At 43.5% G+C, this 18716-nt stretch overlaps 1 protein-coding gene across 4 annotated transcripts in view; it reads left to right on the forward strand.

Annotated features, from left to right (window-relative positions):
* LOC133509803 (adhesion G protein-coupled receptor A1) overlaps positions 1 to 18716 on the forward strand; it is a 244421-nt gene that overhangs the window by 159015 nt on the left and 66690 nt on the right. For 3 of the 4 annotated variants that reach the window (XM_061837178.1, XM_061837179.1, XM_061837180.1), the window contains 2 exons: positions 3447 to 3657; positions 3960 to 4168. In XM_061837178.1, the coding sequence (XP_061693162.1) occupies positions 3447 to 3657; positions 3960 to 4168 (420 nt within the window). Of the gene's footprint in view, positions 1 to 3446; positions 3658 to 3959; positions 4169 to 4751; positions 4811 to 18716 lie in introns of those variants that run through there. The other variant, XM_061837181.1, reaches the window with a different exon arrangement.

Below are 18716 nucleotides of genomic sequence, written 5' to 3' on the forward strand. Positions count from 1 at the left end.
AGCTTCGCACTTTATCTGTAAGGGAGAGCCTGGACACCCTGTGGAGGAAAGTCATTTTGGCCACTTGTGTCTGGGATCCTATTCCTTCTGTCAAAACCTACAGTTTCTGACCATAATTGAGGGTAGGAACGTAGATTGAGCAGGAAACTGAGAGCAAGACATTTCGGCTTCGCTCCTTCTTCACCAAAATGCAAACCCATTTTGGCCGTTTGTATCCAGGATGTTGTTCTTTTGGTCACGACCCAGATCTTGAGACCATAGGCACGGTAGGAACGTAGATGGAACACGAAATTTTGAGCTTTGCTTTTCGGTTTATCTTCTTCTTCACCACAATGAACCAATTCAAAGTCTCATCACTGCAGATGCTGCACCAACCCACCTTTCAGTCTTCCATTCCATTCTTCCCTCACTTGCGAATAAGAGCCATGATAAGTGAATTATTCCACTTGGGGCAGGATCTCATCCCCAACCAGCAGAGGCCACTCTGCCCTTTTCCAATTTTTTGGAAAGATTTGGATGTGCTGATTTTCATGCTAACTGCTACGCACCCTTCAATGAATTTTGGAGATCATGCCTCGATGAAACCAACAGAACTACATCATCTGAAAAAGCAGAGATGCAATAGTGTGTTCACCAAACTTTAATGGACATAGATTCTGTCCATAAATATTATGAACAGAATCGTAAACAAAGAATGGCATTGGTGGAGTCCAATCCACAGTGGAAATCAACCTGATTTACTGCTGGCTATGCAGACCAAACTTTGAAACTGACACGGATCATACAGGGATCGGAACAGCGACCAAATAACGGGGTTTGATACCCCATCATCCCAAACTATCCCCCATAGGACTCTCCGAGGCACACGGTACAACATCTTCTCCAAGTCCACAAAATGCATTTAAACTGGTTGGAAGGACTTTAATGCGCCCTCAAAAACTCTGGATGCAGAGCTGGTCCACTGTTTAAAAACGCGGACAAAAACAACACTGATCCTCCCGAGTCTGACATTCAACTTCCTTATGGACCTTCCTTTCCTGCACCCCTGAATAGACCTAATCAGGGAGCTTGAGGAGTGTGGTTCTCCTGTAGTTAGAAAACACCCTCTGGTCCCCCTTCTCCGGCTTTTTAAGTCACAGACATAACAGAAACATTAAGAAAACATAGTAAAAGATATCCATCCATTCACTGAGCTGCTTACCCTCACAAGGGTCACGGGAGTCCTAGAGACAATCTCAGCTGTCACAGGCAGGAGGCAGGGTACATCCTGAACTGGTTGCCAGCCAATCTCAGGACATATGGAGACAGACAGCAGTCACACTCATAATCACAGCTGGGGGGCAATTTCGAGGTTTCAATCAACCTACCCTACCATGTATGTTCTTAAGATGTGGGAGGAAACTGGAGAACCTGGAGAAAACCCACACAGGCACAGGGAGAACATGCAAACGCCACACGTGCTGAGCCGGGAGTTGAAACCTGGACTTCAGAACTGTAAAACAGACACTGTCACTAGTCATCCACTGTGCCGCCAGTGTGAATTTTAAACTTTAAAAAATAAATTAAGGTATGATGCAAATCTAAACAGCCCCAATATGAAGGTGAGTCATTTCAATGCGACACTTTTGGTGACTGCACTCTTTGAAGTCTTTAATTGATCATGCCACTCAGCGAGGTTTTTGCCCGTGTGTCTTTATATCGGGCTTTGCAAATTTAGCGTGTAATCTTTTAGCTTGCTGTGACAGTGTTAGCATAAATTTTCCACATTTTTGTGCCTCTTTTTTTCATAATGACCTGCACCCAAGCATAAGAGCTTGTGGGTATTTCTTTGTTACTCCGGTCTCCGCTCTAGGGAATGATGTTTCCTGGGAGGCACCACCCACGGGAGGGAGCATAAATTGTTGCATGAAACTGGATTTATTACAGTCAGTCTTAAAATACTGGACTCAAGTGGTATGTATGATTTTTAACACTGAGGTATCACAGTGTTGTAGTAGCATTGGTAGAGAGGGTATCCCGGTTTGCCTTTTCAAGTGATCGGTTTGATGTTGCATCATTTGTGAGTTACAGTATTTTCAGAACAGGCTTGCAAGTGACTCGTCATCCTTGGAGGTGATTTGGTGCACCATGTTGGTGACTCCTGCAATAAAACATATTGTCACTGCAGTACGATTGCAGGACCAAGGTTAATCAATTTATTTTGTTGATAATAAGGGTTTTTTTTTATTTTGCATTTTAAAACACTGCCAAATTTAATATTTTAATGTCAAGTATTTTTCATAATTTAGGATGCTCAGATTTTGGGTGTTTTCATGTATGAAAGTGTCAGATGCTGTAACTTTGCTATCACTATCACTTGGGAGGATTTTTTTCGTTTGTGTTATAATACAGCCTTTAAAAAACAAAGGCAGCTTTACAGTCTCCAGACACATTAGGTACACTTGCACAGTCAAATGATATCCAAAGCAAAAAAATATATAATTTCTTTCTCTTTTACAAATGATCTATCTACAAAGGTTTCCAGAGCACTTCTCCTCATTGAGATCACTAATGATCTGTAGCTCAGCTGACATAGGTGAGGAACAGGGTATACCATCAACTGTTTGCCTGTCAATTTCAGGGCACATACCTGCACAGACAAACACATTCACAGATAGTGAGCCTTGAGAGTCTTAAATGACCCTAACATTCATGTTTTTGTTATGTGGGATTAGGCTGGAGTCCCTGCAGAAAATCCACCCAAACACGGGGAGAATGCAAATTCTTCTCATGGTCGGTTTGAAGCAAGACTCAAGCCCTGAACCCAGTAGTGTGCAAAAGTCTTTGGCTTCCAAAATTAGTGGGGGTGGGGTTTGTGTGCTGATTGAAATGTGTCATGATCAGTAATACCTCTCAATTGAAATACTTTCACTGAATTAATAGTCGCAACACACAGGTCACACTAAGTCATTATCATATATAAACAAATACTAGAAATGCAGCCCAAAGCAAATCAATAACAGGGACACATTTCCATGTCACAAGGTTCAATGGTGGTGTGTATCTTGCTATATCTTCAGCATTGCACTTCACTCAAAACCCCTCAGTCTCACCTGTTTTCTTTTGGGATGAGCTAGTTATTTCAAAACGTGGAAAGAAAATAAAATCAGACTAGTTGTCTCTTTAAATCAAACGGCAGTGATGATGTGCCCTCAAGCTGAAATGGTAAAAACCATTTCCACCTCTGCGGCAGGGAGTCTGACCAAATAGGCGAGCTTTAAACGGGGTTGTCAGTGTCTTCGTCACTTGTGCTTTGTGGTCTCTTCCATTGAAGACAAAAGAAAGTCATTTGTCTTTTTTATGTGAGTTCATTGTTGTCTTTCTACAGCTTCCCCCGCGAAAATTGGGGTCATTGTTATTTAATGTCCATCTCCCCCTTTTTTCCCTTTTTTGTGTTCTATCCGTAGAACTCGGTGGCAGTCGCCTCCATCCATTTACCTCTGGCTGCTGCGCACACCTCCTCCACTGCCTTGCAATCTGTTGATAACTCCACTTGCAGGCTGCAGTTCATCGTCTTCCGCAATGGCAAACTCTTCCCGTGCACGGGTAATTCGTCCAATCTCGCGGACGATGGGAAGCGCAGGAGCGTGTCAACACCAGTTGCTTTCACCAAATTAGGTAAGAGGAAATCCATTTGACCATCGTGCCGATGTGTCAACGCTGCGTCGTCTTACATCGGATCACATGCTTAAAATGCGTGCACACGTTAGCCCTCAAAATAAATACTACGCCACATGTGTCTTTGCTGTATTTCTGTATTTTGCACCGCTGCATTGCACTTTACTCTTCGATATTGCTCTTACAATTTGGCGTAAGATATCTTTGCTTTAAGCTACGACTTGTGCACGCACTGACATTTCACTGGATTTCCTCTACTGAATACCTTGGTTCCCCCCATTTTTTCTTTCTCCCTCCCCCAGATGGCTGCAGCCTGGGTAGCGCTGCGCACTCCGTCACTATTGCGCTCAGGCACTTCGCACTCGGGGTAGAACCCACCGCAGCCTATTGGGACTTTGACCTGCTGGGTGGACATGGTGGCTGGAGGGCAGAGGGCTGCCACATAACAGGCTCCGGTGGAAACACGACCACCATTCACTGCACCCATCTTAATAACTTTGCCGTGCTCATGGTGAGTAGTGTATGAGATGGCAGTGTCATTCATCTTAGCACCCTCCCCTTCCTATTCTACTTCTTCCACCCTATTATGGGTCGAAAAATATCCTTTCCCAATAAAGAATAGATGCAGTCACGTGCTTTTAAAGCTTTCGTGAAGAGGTCATTTCAAAGATTCGTCAAACGCGTGGAATATTTTTCATGTAGCGATGTATGCAAAAATGCTCGAATTATTTCGGAAATAAGCTGTTCCCCCCATACAGAGACCAGAAATAGAAGCGATGGTCTGAGAGGGAAGGAGCGACTTGTCAGGAGCTATTCGCCTCGGAGCACAAGTGGTGTTTTAATTGGTCGCAACCATCGCGCCGAGAGCAAATGTTGGACTATGAAGCCTCGCATGGTTCATTTGTGCCGCTCAAGTTGATCTCGACGCCGCCGAGATGCCTCCTCCAGAAGACATCATCCCCTTTTCACGCTGATTTCATGAGGATACCAAAGCGCGAGTGGCCGTCGCATCGCCGAGTCGCTCCATGCCCGGAGCCCCCTTTGCGCCTGGTCTGAGTATTTTGGTTTTTTTTCTCTCTTTTTTTTTTTTTTTTTTGGATGAAACGAAATCCTCCGGATGTTTACCGAAGAGTGGGATTCGTTAGACTGGGAGGTCAGTTCTCAGTGGAGCATGAAAAGTGATTTGCTTGAAACGCTTGTCGCTGCTTTCCAAGTTGGTGTTTACCTGCATATTTTATGAGGCTTGCTGGAAATAAGCTGGCTGAAAAAGACCGCATAGGAATGACAAAGTGTAGCCATACAGGCAGCGTGTGCGTGCCTGTGTGCGTGTGTGCTCTTGGGGTGTTCCGTGTGTGGGGTTGCGGGAGGGTGGGGGTTGGAGTGGTGTCCGCGGAGAATTCTAAACTGTTCGTAGGTGTCATAATGTAACTGTACTTGCGTTTTTTTCGCGGAAACGCCGGCTTGTGGAGGCGCGCAGTCAGCGTTGCACCTTGTGGTTGTCAGAAGGTGGCGTGATATAACGGGACGTTTGCCATTTTCTGGACTATAAATCAGGGATGTGATTTTTAGTGCACGTCTGTCGTGTTACAGGCATGCGTGTGCACATTGAAGGTCTGCCGGAAGCCTTTGCGCCTGGGATTGCGCGTCCGTGAATGCAGTCACCACACCCGCCTGCGTGGTCTCTGCAGTGCCTGCAAAAAAAGACCCCTGTTAACAGACCTGTGACATCACGCTCCCTTTGCGCTCAAAATCTTGTTGATATCAGTCTGCATTGCAACAACGATCGTTGTAATATCTTTATTATCTTGGTAGGCTTCTGCAAGCATCAAACCTGTTGCTTAATTGTGCCATGTCATGTCACGCTTAAATTGTTTTCCTAACAATTCCAGCCTCTGAGTCCTCAATTTTAAACAATTTATCACAAAATAGGTCCAGTGTGTCAAAGGGAATGAAGTCAACAGTCGGTTGCAGTGCTCCTCCAGCAAAATCAGGTAAACTTGCTGTAAAGTTAGCTCGATTGACAGTAAGGCAATAAGAAACGTGGCAGTGATTTATACCTCAAAGGCAGCCATTACATCACTTTCAAAATGTAGCTGGATCACCTTCTGTGTAAAATACCCATTGTTCCAAAGAGGGGCATGGGGCATTCCCTGTTTATGTTTTTTATGATTCTGATAATTTCATGTTGACCTCACATGGTCTACCTCTCTGTGATTGTGTGTGAGCTGGAGATTTCCAGTCACTTAAGGCATTACAAAAAGGACTGATTGATCTTTTTTGAGGCAAATAAAGTTACGGTCTTAAATATGTCTTCGTGTCCGCGTCAGAAAGAATAAAACAATGCCCACTTTCTTTCCACAATGGCAATTTTGAGCCAGCTAAATTCTAAATACCTCATTAAGGACGGTTTGTCTGTGCCTGCATAATTAGAATGAGGTTTTCTGAGTAACCTGTTACACAGATGGACCAATTATGTTCAACTGTAGGCCTCATTAGGACAACTTGCTCACATGTATTCTAAATATAATAACTGACCCCCTGAATTGCTATGAACAGAACTCTTCTGAATGTTGAAAATTTCAGCACCATAAACACTTTGTAACTCCCCACCCCCATTCTCCCCAGCCTCCCATGGCCTCTTCTGTCTGCAGAGAGGGCTGACTCACTCGTTTACAGCAATGCAGCCTCGTCATTTGTCTCCATAACTGTGGAAAACTTCTATGCACCCCACACCCCAACCAAAACACACCTTTTGGTGTGCATTCTGTATGTTAAAAAAAATTAATGAGAGTTGCACACATGTTGTATAAATTAGTGATTGCTTTTTATTAAGCAATATAATATCAGCAATGTGCCAGCTTCAACGACTGGTATTGAATCATAACTGAAAAGACTGGAATGTCCTTTGATGCGGTGGAATAGATAATTGCTGGTAACACTGGGATGGTAAGAGAAGAATAGGTAATCAGTTTCTTCTAGCGAGGATGAATCTTCTGGGAAGTCTTGTATGTAGTTAATTGCAAAGGTGTTTGATGGGTTTCATGGCTGTCAAGTTTTTCCACAAATCATCCTTTACGGACCTTGGGTAAAACACAAAAAAAACGGCCTTCCCTCAAGAGTTCATGATTTGTTTGCAGAGTTCTGGAGCTAGTTTTCATAAGTGGCCAACCGTGCGCATTTAGTTTTGGTCAACAGTGTTGCATTGTCACAGATGTCAGTCAAAAATGCCATTTATGTATCACACGATCTTTCGCAACAAAAAATGTTGTTTTAGGTACCAAGTAACATCCAGACAATAAGATAGTAATGATAATACTACATTAATATATAAGTCTATTGATCATTTGAGTGGCAGCTGCTCAGTTTGTAAGGACTTTGGCTTTGGAATTGGAAGATGTGTGTTTGAGTCCCAGTATGGAGAAGTTTGAAAAAATGGCAGCTGCTCAGTCTGTAAGGACTTTGGCTTTGGAATTGGAAGACGTGTGTTTGAGTCCCACTATGGTGAAGTGTGAAAAAATGGCAGGTACTTGCTGGAAAGATACTATTATCTTCTTGTTGGCTACTGTCAAGGTGCCCTTGAGCAACGTCAACAGGCCTTCGAATATCAAGGCTTCTTACGCGTTGACGCTCTGCATCATAATTCCGTCGTCTTGGCACTCTGCTTTTTCCTTGACAGTTGTGCCATACTGTCTGTGGTTCAATCAAATAATATATGTGGTGCTTCCAAATATTGTTCCCCAAACAGTACTCTTTAAAAAATGTATTTATTTATTTTTTTTGGGTGCAGCAAGTTGGAAGACCTGCAGTGGTTAAATGCTATAGGTCTACAAGGGTGAGTTGGCAATTGTACTTTTCAGCAATTGGACAGTTTCGCCTGGGACCACATTACTCGGTGTGCAGCTGGCCTAGGGCTCTAGTTAAATGTAGGGTAATAGCTCAAACAGTATCCCTGAGTCTTTTGTATAGATACTGTATAGCCGGGTTTCATCAACGAAATCATCTCAAGACTCAAATTAGAAATTTTGTTCTTTCCTGAAACACAGAATACAAAAACAATGTATTGCCATAACATATTTACTGCATATTAATGAATCATGAGAAAAATCAGATGGGTTTATTATGGCAAACATGAATCAAAAAGCCTTTGCTGCAAAATTAGGGAATGATACATGATCATCTGTATTTTACTGGTTTGACACTTTAAATTGCATTCATTTCACATGATGTAGTCGTACTTTGTAATAGTGTAGCACTGTACTGTATCTTCCTCAGGTGAAGAAGCCCTTGCAGGGCTTCTTTTAATCACCATACTATTGTACCACATCTGTTTGGGGAGTATCTATACTCACAAACAAATGTGTCGCATGCAAAATTAGCAAAGAGCTACAACACAATCTAAATCAGTAAAAATGATAAATCGAATCTCTCTTGGTCAACGTATCCATTACTGTTGAAAGTTTACAAATGATACTACCATAGTCACCAAAGAATTTGCTTAAGCAAGCTATGCTTTTTTTAAACATCAGATGTCATATCAAACAATTTTGCTTTTGTATCTATCAGTGTGATGTCGACTGATGCGCTCTTTTGCCATGTTAATACATTTTGTTCTAAAACTGCTAAATATAATGTTTCATTGTCTTGATTCCTCAAGGCATGATTTTTTTCCCTCCTACTTGTGTATGACACAACACTCACGCTTGTGTAGTTTTAATGAAGGAATTTATTATTACAGTTGAGTGTTTGATGAACGTGTCTTGGAGCACTTGAAAGAGCAAACGTCAACAATAATTGAAGCCACTAGTTAAAATATAGTATGCAAATGTGTCTCTTTTGACTTCACGTATTTGCATTACAAGAGAGAAGTTTGATGATCTTTTTTTTTAAATGCAGCTGTCATTCAGCTCATGCAACCAAAGTTCCTTACTTTTCAGTCTTTGAATTTTAAGTTTCACCTTTGTAATTATCCATTCATCTATTTTCTTAGCTGCTTATCCTCACGGGGGGTTGTGGGAGTGCTGGAGCCTATCACAGCTGTCAACGGTCAGGAGGCAGGGTATACCCTGAACTGGATGCCAGCCAATCGCAGGGCACATAGAGATGAACAGCCGCACACACAATCACACCTAGGGGCAATTTAGAGTGTCCAATTAATGTTGCATGTTTTGGGGATGTGGGAGGAAACCGGAGTGCCCGGAGAAAACCCACGCAGGCCCGTGGAGAACATACAAACGCCACACAGGCTGGTCTGGGATTGAACCTGGAACCTCAGAACTGTGAGGCCAACGCATTCCAGTTGATTCACTGTGCCGCCCCTTTGTAATTATAAATTCAAAATCCATTTCCTGAGATAAAATTAATTAAGCATATTAGGCATGCGCTGGCATGGTGGAACAGCTGGAAAGCGTTGGCCTTACAGTTCTGAGGACTAGGGTTCAATCCCAGCCTTCCCTGTGTGGAGTTTCATGTTCTGCCCGTGCCTGCCTGGGTTTTCTCCGGGCACCCCGGTTGTCTGTCTCCGTGTGCCCTGCAATTGGCTGGCAACCAGTTCATGGTGTACCCTGCCTCCTGCCTGTTGACAGCTGGGATAGGCTACAGCACTCCTGGAACCCTTGTGAGGATAAGCAGCTAAAAATGGGTGGATGGATGGATGGATATTAGGGAGGCAAGGAAACCTTGAATAGAAAAACGAAGGTTTAACAGTTAAAGAAAACTAAGATGTGAAGCACACTGAATTTGTTTGTCTCTCTAACCACATTGTAGTTGCTAAGACTGCTTGTGTGGCAATCAGCAGCTTGGACTCTAACAAGAAGGACATAGTCGTTTGTAAGGAGTTACTTTTGAATATAGACACACACTACTGTGGCCTTCCCCCACATTCTAAGAGAGATCTTGGTCCTGCACAGAAGGATGCAACCGAATCAAGATAACATCTTGTTTTGATTCTTCGGCGGATGAAACCATTCTATTGCGACTATCTTCATTTTAGAAACCCACTGTGACCAAAATGTTAAGCTTCTAAGTTTCATGTTCTTTTGTATTGGTAGTTGTTTATTGTAATTTATAAACAAGACTAACAGCAATCAAAACAACGTCTCATCCTCACGCTTTGCACTTGGCAGAGGTAATAAAGCGCAGGATAAAGGCAAACAATCATGGTAAACTCCCACATGGATACGATTGATTCTTTTTAGTATTTTAGGTGAATGTCTCTTTGTGTACTGGAAAATTGAATTATACTCTGCTGACTGAAAAGACTTTTTAGAGGACATGAGTAATCAGTTATTCACAATGTGTTTTGGTTGCTGCTAAGTGTTGGCACTATTTTACTGTGCTCTCACTTGCAATTGTTTCAAATGTGAGTAGGCACCCATGCAGCCTCCTCACTATCATCTGACTTAACCATTCACTAATCAGGCTTATAGCTGTGTGTTATGTCACGTCTACATGCAGCTTTTACAGCAGCTATGGCTCATTTATCTCAAACGGCTGCCTGCAGATGTGCTTTTGTGTGAAAGGTCAAGGGCTCGGCTCATCAACTAATCTCCAGAATCCTCCCAAAACAGATCACCCCTCTCCAATAACCACGTAGGAGTTGCAGAGAATTTATTTCCACAAGTAAAGAGGGTAGACCTCTCGCAACAATTCCTCTCAGCTATCATTGTTTGTAATATGGTTTTGTTTGGTTGAAAATATACACGTCTCATCGTACATGTGTTTAAATGCAGAGTAGATTGCTTTTTATATAATTAATTGTTATTCAAATGATGTACATTCCTCTGTTAGTGGATGAATAAGTGCAATTGTGCTGTGTATCGTATATGCGTATGTAGTGTGTGACAAAAATAGGAAATTTGTTTGTCAACTGTTTGACACAAATTATGAATAATCACTAAGAAATTCCCAATTGCTGTTGCTGAGAGGCCCACTCCTAATTTAAAATGTCTTGGCTGACCAGAATGTTAATGAAAAGTAATGTTGTAGACGCAATATGATTTTTTTTAACCCATTAATATTCTTGATTCTAGTTGTTGATTTTACATGGTGCTTTTAAGCCTTGGTCGAGGTCTGTGCTCTTTTAGTTGTCTGTTGCTTCTTGAACAGATATCTATACTAGATTTTGGAACCCAAGTCCGAGTACCATGGGGTCTGAATTGGATCATTTCCAAATTGTGTGGTAGTAATTGAACTTAAGATCTCAACATGGGCCAAAACAGTCCATCTTTATTCATTTTTAATAATGCAACATGATCATTTTCCACTTTCATTTAATTCATTCGTGCTTTATTTGAACTACAGATGGGATTGATGGACATTTAGGGAAACAGTAAGAGACAAGGTTCCAAAACAGGTTCCTTTCTGCCAGCCTCTGCCAAAAATACCACAAAGTAAATACCTTTAAATATATGTATCTAATGAGATATTGGCGGCACGGTGGATCAGCTGGAAAGCGTTGGCCTCACAGTTCTGAGGTCCTGGGTTCAATCCCAGACACACCTGTGTGGAGTTTGCATGTTCTCCTCGCGCCTGTGTGGGTTTTCTCCGGGCACTCCGGTTTCCTCCAACATCCCAAATACATGCAACATTAATTGGACGCTCTAAATTTCCCCTGTGATTGTGAGTACGACTGTCTCAATGTGCCCCGCGAAAGGGTGGCAACCAGTTCAGGGTGTACCCCGCCTCCTGCTGTTGACCACTGGGATAGGCTCCAGCTCTCCCCGCGACCGATGTGATGATAAGCGACAGATGGATGGATGGATTATGAGATATTGTTATTTTTTTTTTAACCAGCTACATCGGAGGGTCGAGGACAGAATTGGACAGTAAAATGCACTGGAAAGATAATAAGAATCAAAATGAATAACGTCTGTCTTGTATTTTTTAAGGCTTGATCTTTGATACACCTGTGGTATGGCATCCTGTCTGAGGTTCTGTAAATTTACAAAACACAAATCAATCAAACAATTGAATCAAAGAAAACTGTTGCAAACCTTACTACTGGGTCATGCTTGTTTGGTTGTCTGGGGCAGCAGTCGGTCCTCGATAAGAACTTGGATTTTGGAGCGAGAGAGTCATCGTGTCGATTTGTGGTGTGGTCTAAAATGTATAAATGGCTAGTTGTTGTTTTCTGCTTTTTAGCTGTTGTTGTGGTGCCCTTGAGCAAACCACTATTTCCAGATCCGAGCCTAAGTGGTGCACTACGGTTTGCATCTCTCCTTGCATGGCTGCATGTGTCTGGTTCTCTGCGTTGTGTGCAACACAAAATATACAACAGAGCACACAATGGATTTCCCTTGAGAAATTATAATGAGTATAATAAATAAATAAACATTTTATGTGGACATCCAGGGTCCAAAACAGTTGGAGGATGCCCGTTTGGATACAAAGTAGTTGTCCACAGCCATGCAATTATCGTTAATTGAGAGGTTTTCCAATACTTTGAGCAAAATAGGATAGAACGTACTCTTTCAGCACTGAACTATAAAATAAGTAATAATATGTACATATAAGCTGATGAGGAAGCGGCTAAATTCAATGATGTCCCCACACAGTGTTGAGCAAGCAACTTGGAAAATGTAGCTAAGTTACAAGCTAGTCTACAATAAATTAACAGAAAAATCAACTTTACCTGGGCGGCACGGTGGCTCAGCTGGTGCCTGCGTGGGTTTCCACCGGGCACTCCGGTTTCCTCCCACATTCCAAAAACATGCAACATTAATTGAACACTCTAAATTGCCCCCTAGGTGTGATTGTGAGTGCGTCTGTTTGTCTTAATGTGCCCTGCGATTGGCTGGCAACTAGTTCAGGGTGTACCCCGCCTTCTGCCCGTTGACAGCTGGGATAGGTTCCAGCATTCCCTGCGACCATCGTGAGGATAAGCAGTGAAGAAAATGGATGGATAAACCTTTCCCTGAAGCTACCAGCCTGATAAATATAGCTTGCAAAGCTACGATAAAATGACAAAAGCAGCAAAACAAAGCAACTTCAGTTGGATGGAGCCTACAAAAGAAATTATATTTTTAATGTTTTGTAATTCTTCTATTTAGGTAGAAATGAACGCTGAATTCTAAAATCTTTGGCTAATCATCCCTCCTATAATGTCACTACAATGTCAACGTTGAATGCAGTGACAGCACATTGTTGTTATTACCATATATCAAGGGTGTGAACCATACGAAACAAATATCTGTAATGTACGCATTACTGTTGCTGTCGTTCTTTATGAAATGTAGTTTTAATCAAGCCATCAAATATCCATCCATTTTTTACACCAGTTATCCTCACCAAGGTTGTGGGCTCGCTGGACCTTCTCAGCTAACTGCAGGCGAGAGGTGGGTATTGTACACCATGAGCTTGATGCCAGCCAATCGCAGGGCACATACAAACAACCAATTGCTCTCACATTCACATCTATGGGCAATTTACAGTCTTCAGTTTACCTGCCATGCATGATTTTGGGATATGGGAAGAAAACGCAGTGCCTGGAGAAAGACCACACATGTATAGGCAGAACATGCAATCTCCACATAAGGCGGGGATGGATTTGAACCCAAGTCAACAGAACTGGGAGGCGGATGTGGCTCTGTCAAATTCTTAATTTAATACACCACTGCAATTTTGTTTTGTAGAGAAAATAATTTGCACAAATAATATTTCTAAATAACAGTTATGCTTTTCTGCTTCATCTGTCTTTTTATGTTTTTCTCCAACATCCTGTCTAAATTCCCTGAATTTTTATTGTACTGCTGCCAAAACAGCTTTTGGTGTTTGTTGTTTTGTGATGACTAGTTTAGCTGGCTAGCAGCACGGCGGAGGAGCTGGAGAGTGTTGGCCTCTCAATTCTGAGGATCGGGGTTTAAATCCCAGCCCCGCCTGTGTGGACTTTGCATGTTCTCCCCGTACCTGCGTGGGTTTTCTACGGGCACTCCAGTTTCCTCCCACATCCCAAAAATATGCATTAAATGGAGACTCGAAAATTCCCCTAGGTGTGATTGTGAGTGAGGCTGTTTGTCTCGATGTGCCCTGAGATTGACTGGCAACCAGTTCAGGGTGTACCCCGCCTCCTGCCCGATGTCACCTGGGATTGGCTTCAGCACTTTGTGCAACTTTGTGAGGATAAGCGTCTTAGAAAATGGATGGATAGTTTAGCTGGCAAATGTTGTGTTAACTTTCGCACTTACTGTAGCTGTCGGTGTGTTCTTAAATCTCTGCTGTATGTCTTAGATGTCGACAGAAGTTCATTTTGTTGTTGCACACTAAACACTAGAAATCAGAATGTGTAAGGGTCCAGTGAGGGCTCGGCTAGTAGCATGAATTTGCCCATGGGGATTTGAGTGTACTGATTCCAGCGTACACTGAAAGAATCAGAAGTGTTGTACTAAGAACGTGGAAAAATAAAAAGTCTTGTTCTAGTTATACGCTCCCAATGGCTGACGTGTGAATTCTTCCTCGTGAAGAATACCACGTTTTTCATACCCTCAAAATGTCAAACCTAATAGGATTTACCAAATCTAAACACATCTGTCACATCCTCCTCTAAAATTTCATTCAGCTGTGCACTATTTCATACTCCTCAGCACAAATTATAGGAGCCAGCTACTAGGCCGGGCTTCAGCACGATAACAGATAGGTAATACATGACGTCACATAGAAGGTTTTGAAGTGCCTGGGAAAATGTAGCATCTGTGACAGCTACCACATGTGATCACGAAAGTAGCTTCACTTCAGGAAAGCTGCAGTATTCGCTGAAACGAGCAATGCTACAACCGTGGTACTGAGAAATGTCATTAAGCTAGTAGGGGCGCCACTTGTACATACTGCCATCTCACCAGCTGCTCCCCAGTCAGCTGTTTGAGCCCCCAGAGAAAGACTGGTAGACATTAGGCATACTGTGGAAACTGCCACCCCCCTCGCACCCCTATTTGGGTTTTCGTCACTAGCTTTTAATTGGGTTACTGTGTGCGTGTGTGCTGTAGTTCTCAGTTTGCACAATACAATCAAAACAAACACTTATTCTTTTTCTTTCAGCTTGTCCCGTTCGGGGTCGCCACAGCGTGTCACCTTTTCCCTCCCTCATGTAGTCCCTCACAACATCCATCAACCTTTTCATTGGTCTTCCTCTCGCTCTTTTGCCTGGCATCTCCATCCTCAGCAACCTTCTACCAATATACTCACTCTCTCTGTACATGTCCAAACCATCTAAGTCTGCACTCTCGAAGCTTGTCTCCAAAACATTCAACTTTGGCTGTCCCTCTAGTGAGCTCATTTCTAATCCTATCCAACCTGTTCACTCCAAGCGAGAACCTCAGCATTTTCATTTCTGCTACCTCCAGTTCTGCTTCCTGTTGTTTCTTCAATTTCATCGTCTCTAATCCGTACATCATGGCCGGCCTCACCCCTGTTTTATAGACTTGGCCCTTCATCCTAGCGGATACACTTCTGTCACATAGAACACCAGACACCTTCCGCCGACTGTTCCATCCCACTTGGACCCGTTCTTCACTTCCTTACCACACTCACCATTGCTCTGTATTGTTGAACCCAAGTATTTGAAGTCGTCCACCCTTGCTATCTCTTCTCCCTGGAGCTTCACTCTTCCTCCTCTGCCCCTCTCATTCACGCACATATATTCTGTTTTACTTTGGCTAATCCTCATTCCTCTCCTTTCCAGTGTGTACCTCCATCTTTCTAATTGTTCCTCCACCTGTTCCGTGCTTTCACTGCAGATCACAGTATCATCTGCGAACATTATGGTCCAAGGGGATTCCAGTCTAACCTCATTGGTCAGCCGAGCCATTATTACTGCAAACAGGAAGGCGCTCAGCGCGGAACCCTGATGCAGTCCCACATCCACCTTAAATTATTCTGATAATCAATCAAAACAAACACATTACACACAGTTAATATCCCCCTCTCACTAAAAACACAAAAGGCAGATAGGACTAATGGTGAGCCACATTTCCATAACAAACAATCATGATAACCATGATCTTTGGCATTGACCCGACAAATTGTTTGATAAAAGCTATTTCTTTGACATGGAGAGTCCTACATTTGTGTAATTTTTAATCAACTGTAAGGGTTAGAGAACTGTGACTGGTTGTTGGACTTTTAATTAGGGACAAGCTATTGATGCAATGTGGCTCCTTGTGCACTCCTACAAAGAAAATAGGGACAGTAGAAAATTAGTTACATAATTTCAAGTAGGGATGGTAATGTGACGGGCGCAAAGGGTAGCGTGATCTTTTCCACAAAGCCTACTAAGAGCCCGTCAAAAAAATTGTGTATATATATATATATATATATATATATATATATATATATAATATATATATATATATATATATATATATATATATATATACATATTCAATGTTTTACTCACATAAGTACATGTTATTCATTTTCAAGAGGAAATTCAATGGGACAGGTCTTTACCATTGATAAAAGTGTATGAAAATGCTGATGATATCACCAGAGAACACCACACAAATGTATCGCCGATCTCAAAGTCTGACACGATCACACATGATTTCACAAACGTGAAGAAAAGGAAACTTTTTGTTTTGGGCCGGTGTTTCCCGATGGTTGCCGGAGCCAGATGCTTTATAAAATGGCTTTGTCCTTACAAAACTACTTGCTTTGGAAAATACTTCTTGCAATCTAGGAACCCACTTTTATTACCACCACCACCTCCCCACCTCAAAAAAAAAAAAAAGCACAAGATATGCTCATTTTTATTTCCCGTTTACTTACATCTTGATTGGCTCTATTCAGTTTCAGGTTATAATTCATGGTGTCATGATTCAGAAGAGGGCTCTTCCGTAAACACGTGAAGACTTTTTGTTGTAAATAATAATAATAATAAAAACAGAATAATTATTTTGATCAAATATTGTGTAATGTGACAGGCAAGTAATGGAAATCGCAATCGTAAGCATTTCAGAATTAATAAGTATGGTAGAAGTCATCTAAGTTGTCCTCCAGGTGCCCCCCGAACTGGCACTGTCTGGTCTTCTCGCCTGCTTCTTCCTCTTTTCTGGTGAAATCTGTTTCCTGCTAATACTGCTAAATAAGCTCTTTTATTATATTTGTTCAGCAAAAAAAAAAAAATTATCACGAAGCAAATGTATAATAACTGATTTTCACAATTTTTCCAACACAAACACAATGTCAATTAACTGGATTGCAATTGCATGAGGATTAGAGACAATTATTTTTGATTGATCTTGCTTTATGAGTTAGCAGCAAGATAAATCACAATGAATTGGGCATTAAAGGGCCACTGACACCTAAAACATAAAATTTGTTTTTAACCAAAAATGGACCCATCAGTTTTTTCACAGCAAGTCAGAATGTTACCGTATATCGTTTTTTTCATCTGCCGCCAAGGAAAGTCTCTCTAGGATTTTGTGTTGAGGAGGAACAAAGAAGTGATGTTTTTTGCAATAGTGGGGTCGAGTGTTTATATTGGTTTATACCAATTTTACCAGCGAGAAATTATCTGTTGTTTTCAGTGTGTGTCATGATCCTGGATTCCAGCCAGGGCTGGGCGTGGCCGTCTAATCGGAAGGGTCACACCTGCGCCTCATGACCTCCGATTAGACCCAGTACATATAGGACCCGGGGGACGACAGAGACTCTGCTAGATCGTTGCCTCTCATGCCTCGTTCCCGCACTACCGTACTCCTGACGTCTACCTCCCGTGTACCGACCAACGCCTGTCTCCCGACCCACCCCGTAAGCCTGCCGTTACTGATCTTGCTGCTTGTTTGGACTGACTCCCTGGTAACCGACATTGGAACGAATAAAGGCTTATTCCGCACTGCTTACCTCTCACCTGAGTCGTGCATTTGGGTCCACCCCCGAGTCTCGTCCGTGACAGAACGATCTAGCCAAGAACATGGACCCACCCGACTCTGAAGCCATTCGCCGTGCGCTGCAAGTGGAGGGCAAACGCCTGGGTGAGCAAGAGGCTGCTCTCCAGGGTATGACTCACCAGATCCAGGAGCTCTGCACCCAGCTGCAACCGTGGCTAGCCTCCCAAGCTAGCGCGGCCGCTCCTGTGCCTCCCCGTGCCACCATCACTCCGCTCTCTCGACCAGAGCGGTTCTCAGGCGACTCCGGTAACGTCAAGCCCTTCCTGGCGCAGTGCGATCTCCACTTTGAGCTGCAAGCTTCCGCTTTTCCCACGGACCGCTCCCGGATCGCCTTCGTCATTTCCCACATGACAGGGAGGGCGGAGGCATGCGCCACCACCGAGTGGAGCCGTAACTCGGAGACCTGCCACTCATGGGCGAGCTTCGTCTGCGCGCTCACCCAGGTGTTCCAGTATGCAGCTCCGGAACGCCAGGTGGCGTCGTCACTCATGACAATTCGCCAGGGGCGTCGCCGCATGTCCGTCTACGCCATCGAGTTCCGGATTCGGGCTGCCGAGAGCCGCTGGAATGAGGAAGCCCTCCATGACGCGTTTTACGAGGGACTGTCCCCACAAATCCGTGGTCACCTCGTGGCCATGGATCTTCCGCCTTCGCTTAACTCCCTCATCGCATTGGCCCTCAAGGTGGACCAGCGCCTCACCATGCAGAGACAGATGGAGGGCCTGAGGGAGGAGGAGAGGGAGAGTCGCAGTCTGGTTGTTTCCGCTTCCCGGCCACCCGTGTTGTCAGCTTCACCGGAAGCCATGCAAGTGGAGGGGCTTGGCAGCTCAGCGGAGGAGCGCTTACGTCGGCGACGAGAGGGACGCTGTTTTTACTGCGGGCGTTTGGGACACTTGATCGACCACTGCCCGACTCGACCAGGGCATTCTGACATCAGGATCGCTACTCCGGTGAGTGTGCGGTACACCGCGACGGGGTCAGGGAGGTCCCTTCTTCACCTCACCTTGGGAACGGAATCCCGTTCATGCTCTGTGACGGCTTTCATAGATTCTGGGTCGGAAGCAAACCTGATAAATCCCCGCGTGGTCGAGGAGCTGGGGGCGGCAACCTTCCCCACGCAACGGTTTCGTCACGCCTATGCCGCCAACGGCAAGTTCCTTTGTCGGGTTAGACATCGTA

Source organism: Syngnathoides biaculeatus, chromosome 12 (assembly GCF_019802595.1).
Source record: "Syngnathoides biaculeatus isolate LvHL_M chromosome 12, ASM1980259v1, whole genome shotgun sequence".
Lineage (NCBI taxonomy): Eukaryota > Metazoa > Chordata > Actinopteri > Syngnathiformes > Syngnathidae > Syngnathoides > Syngnathoides biaculeatus.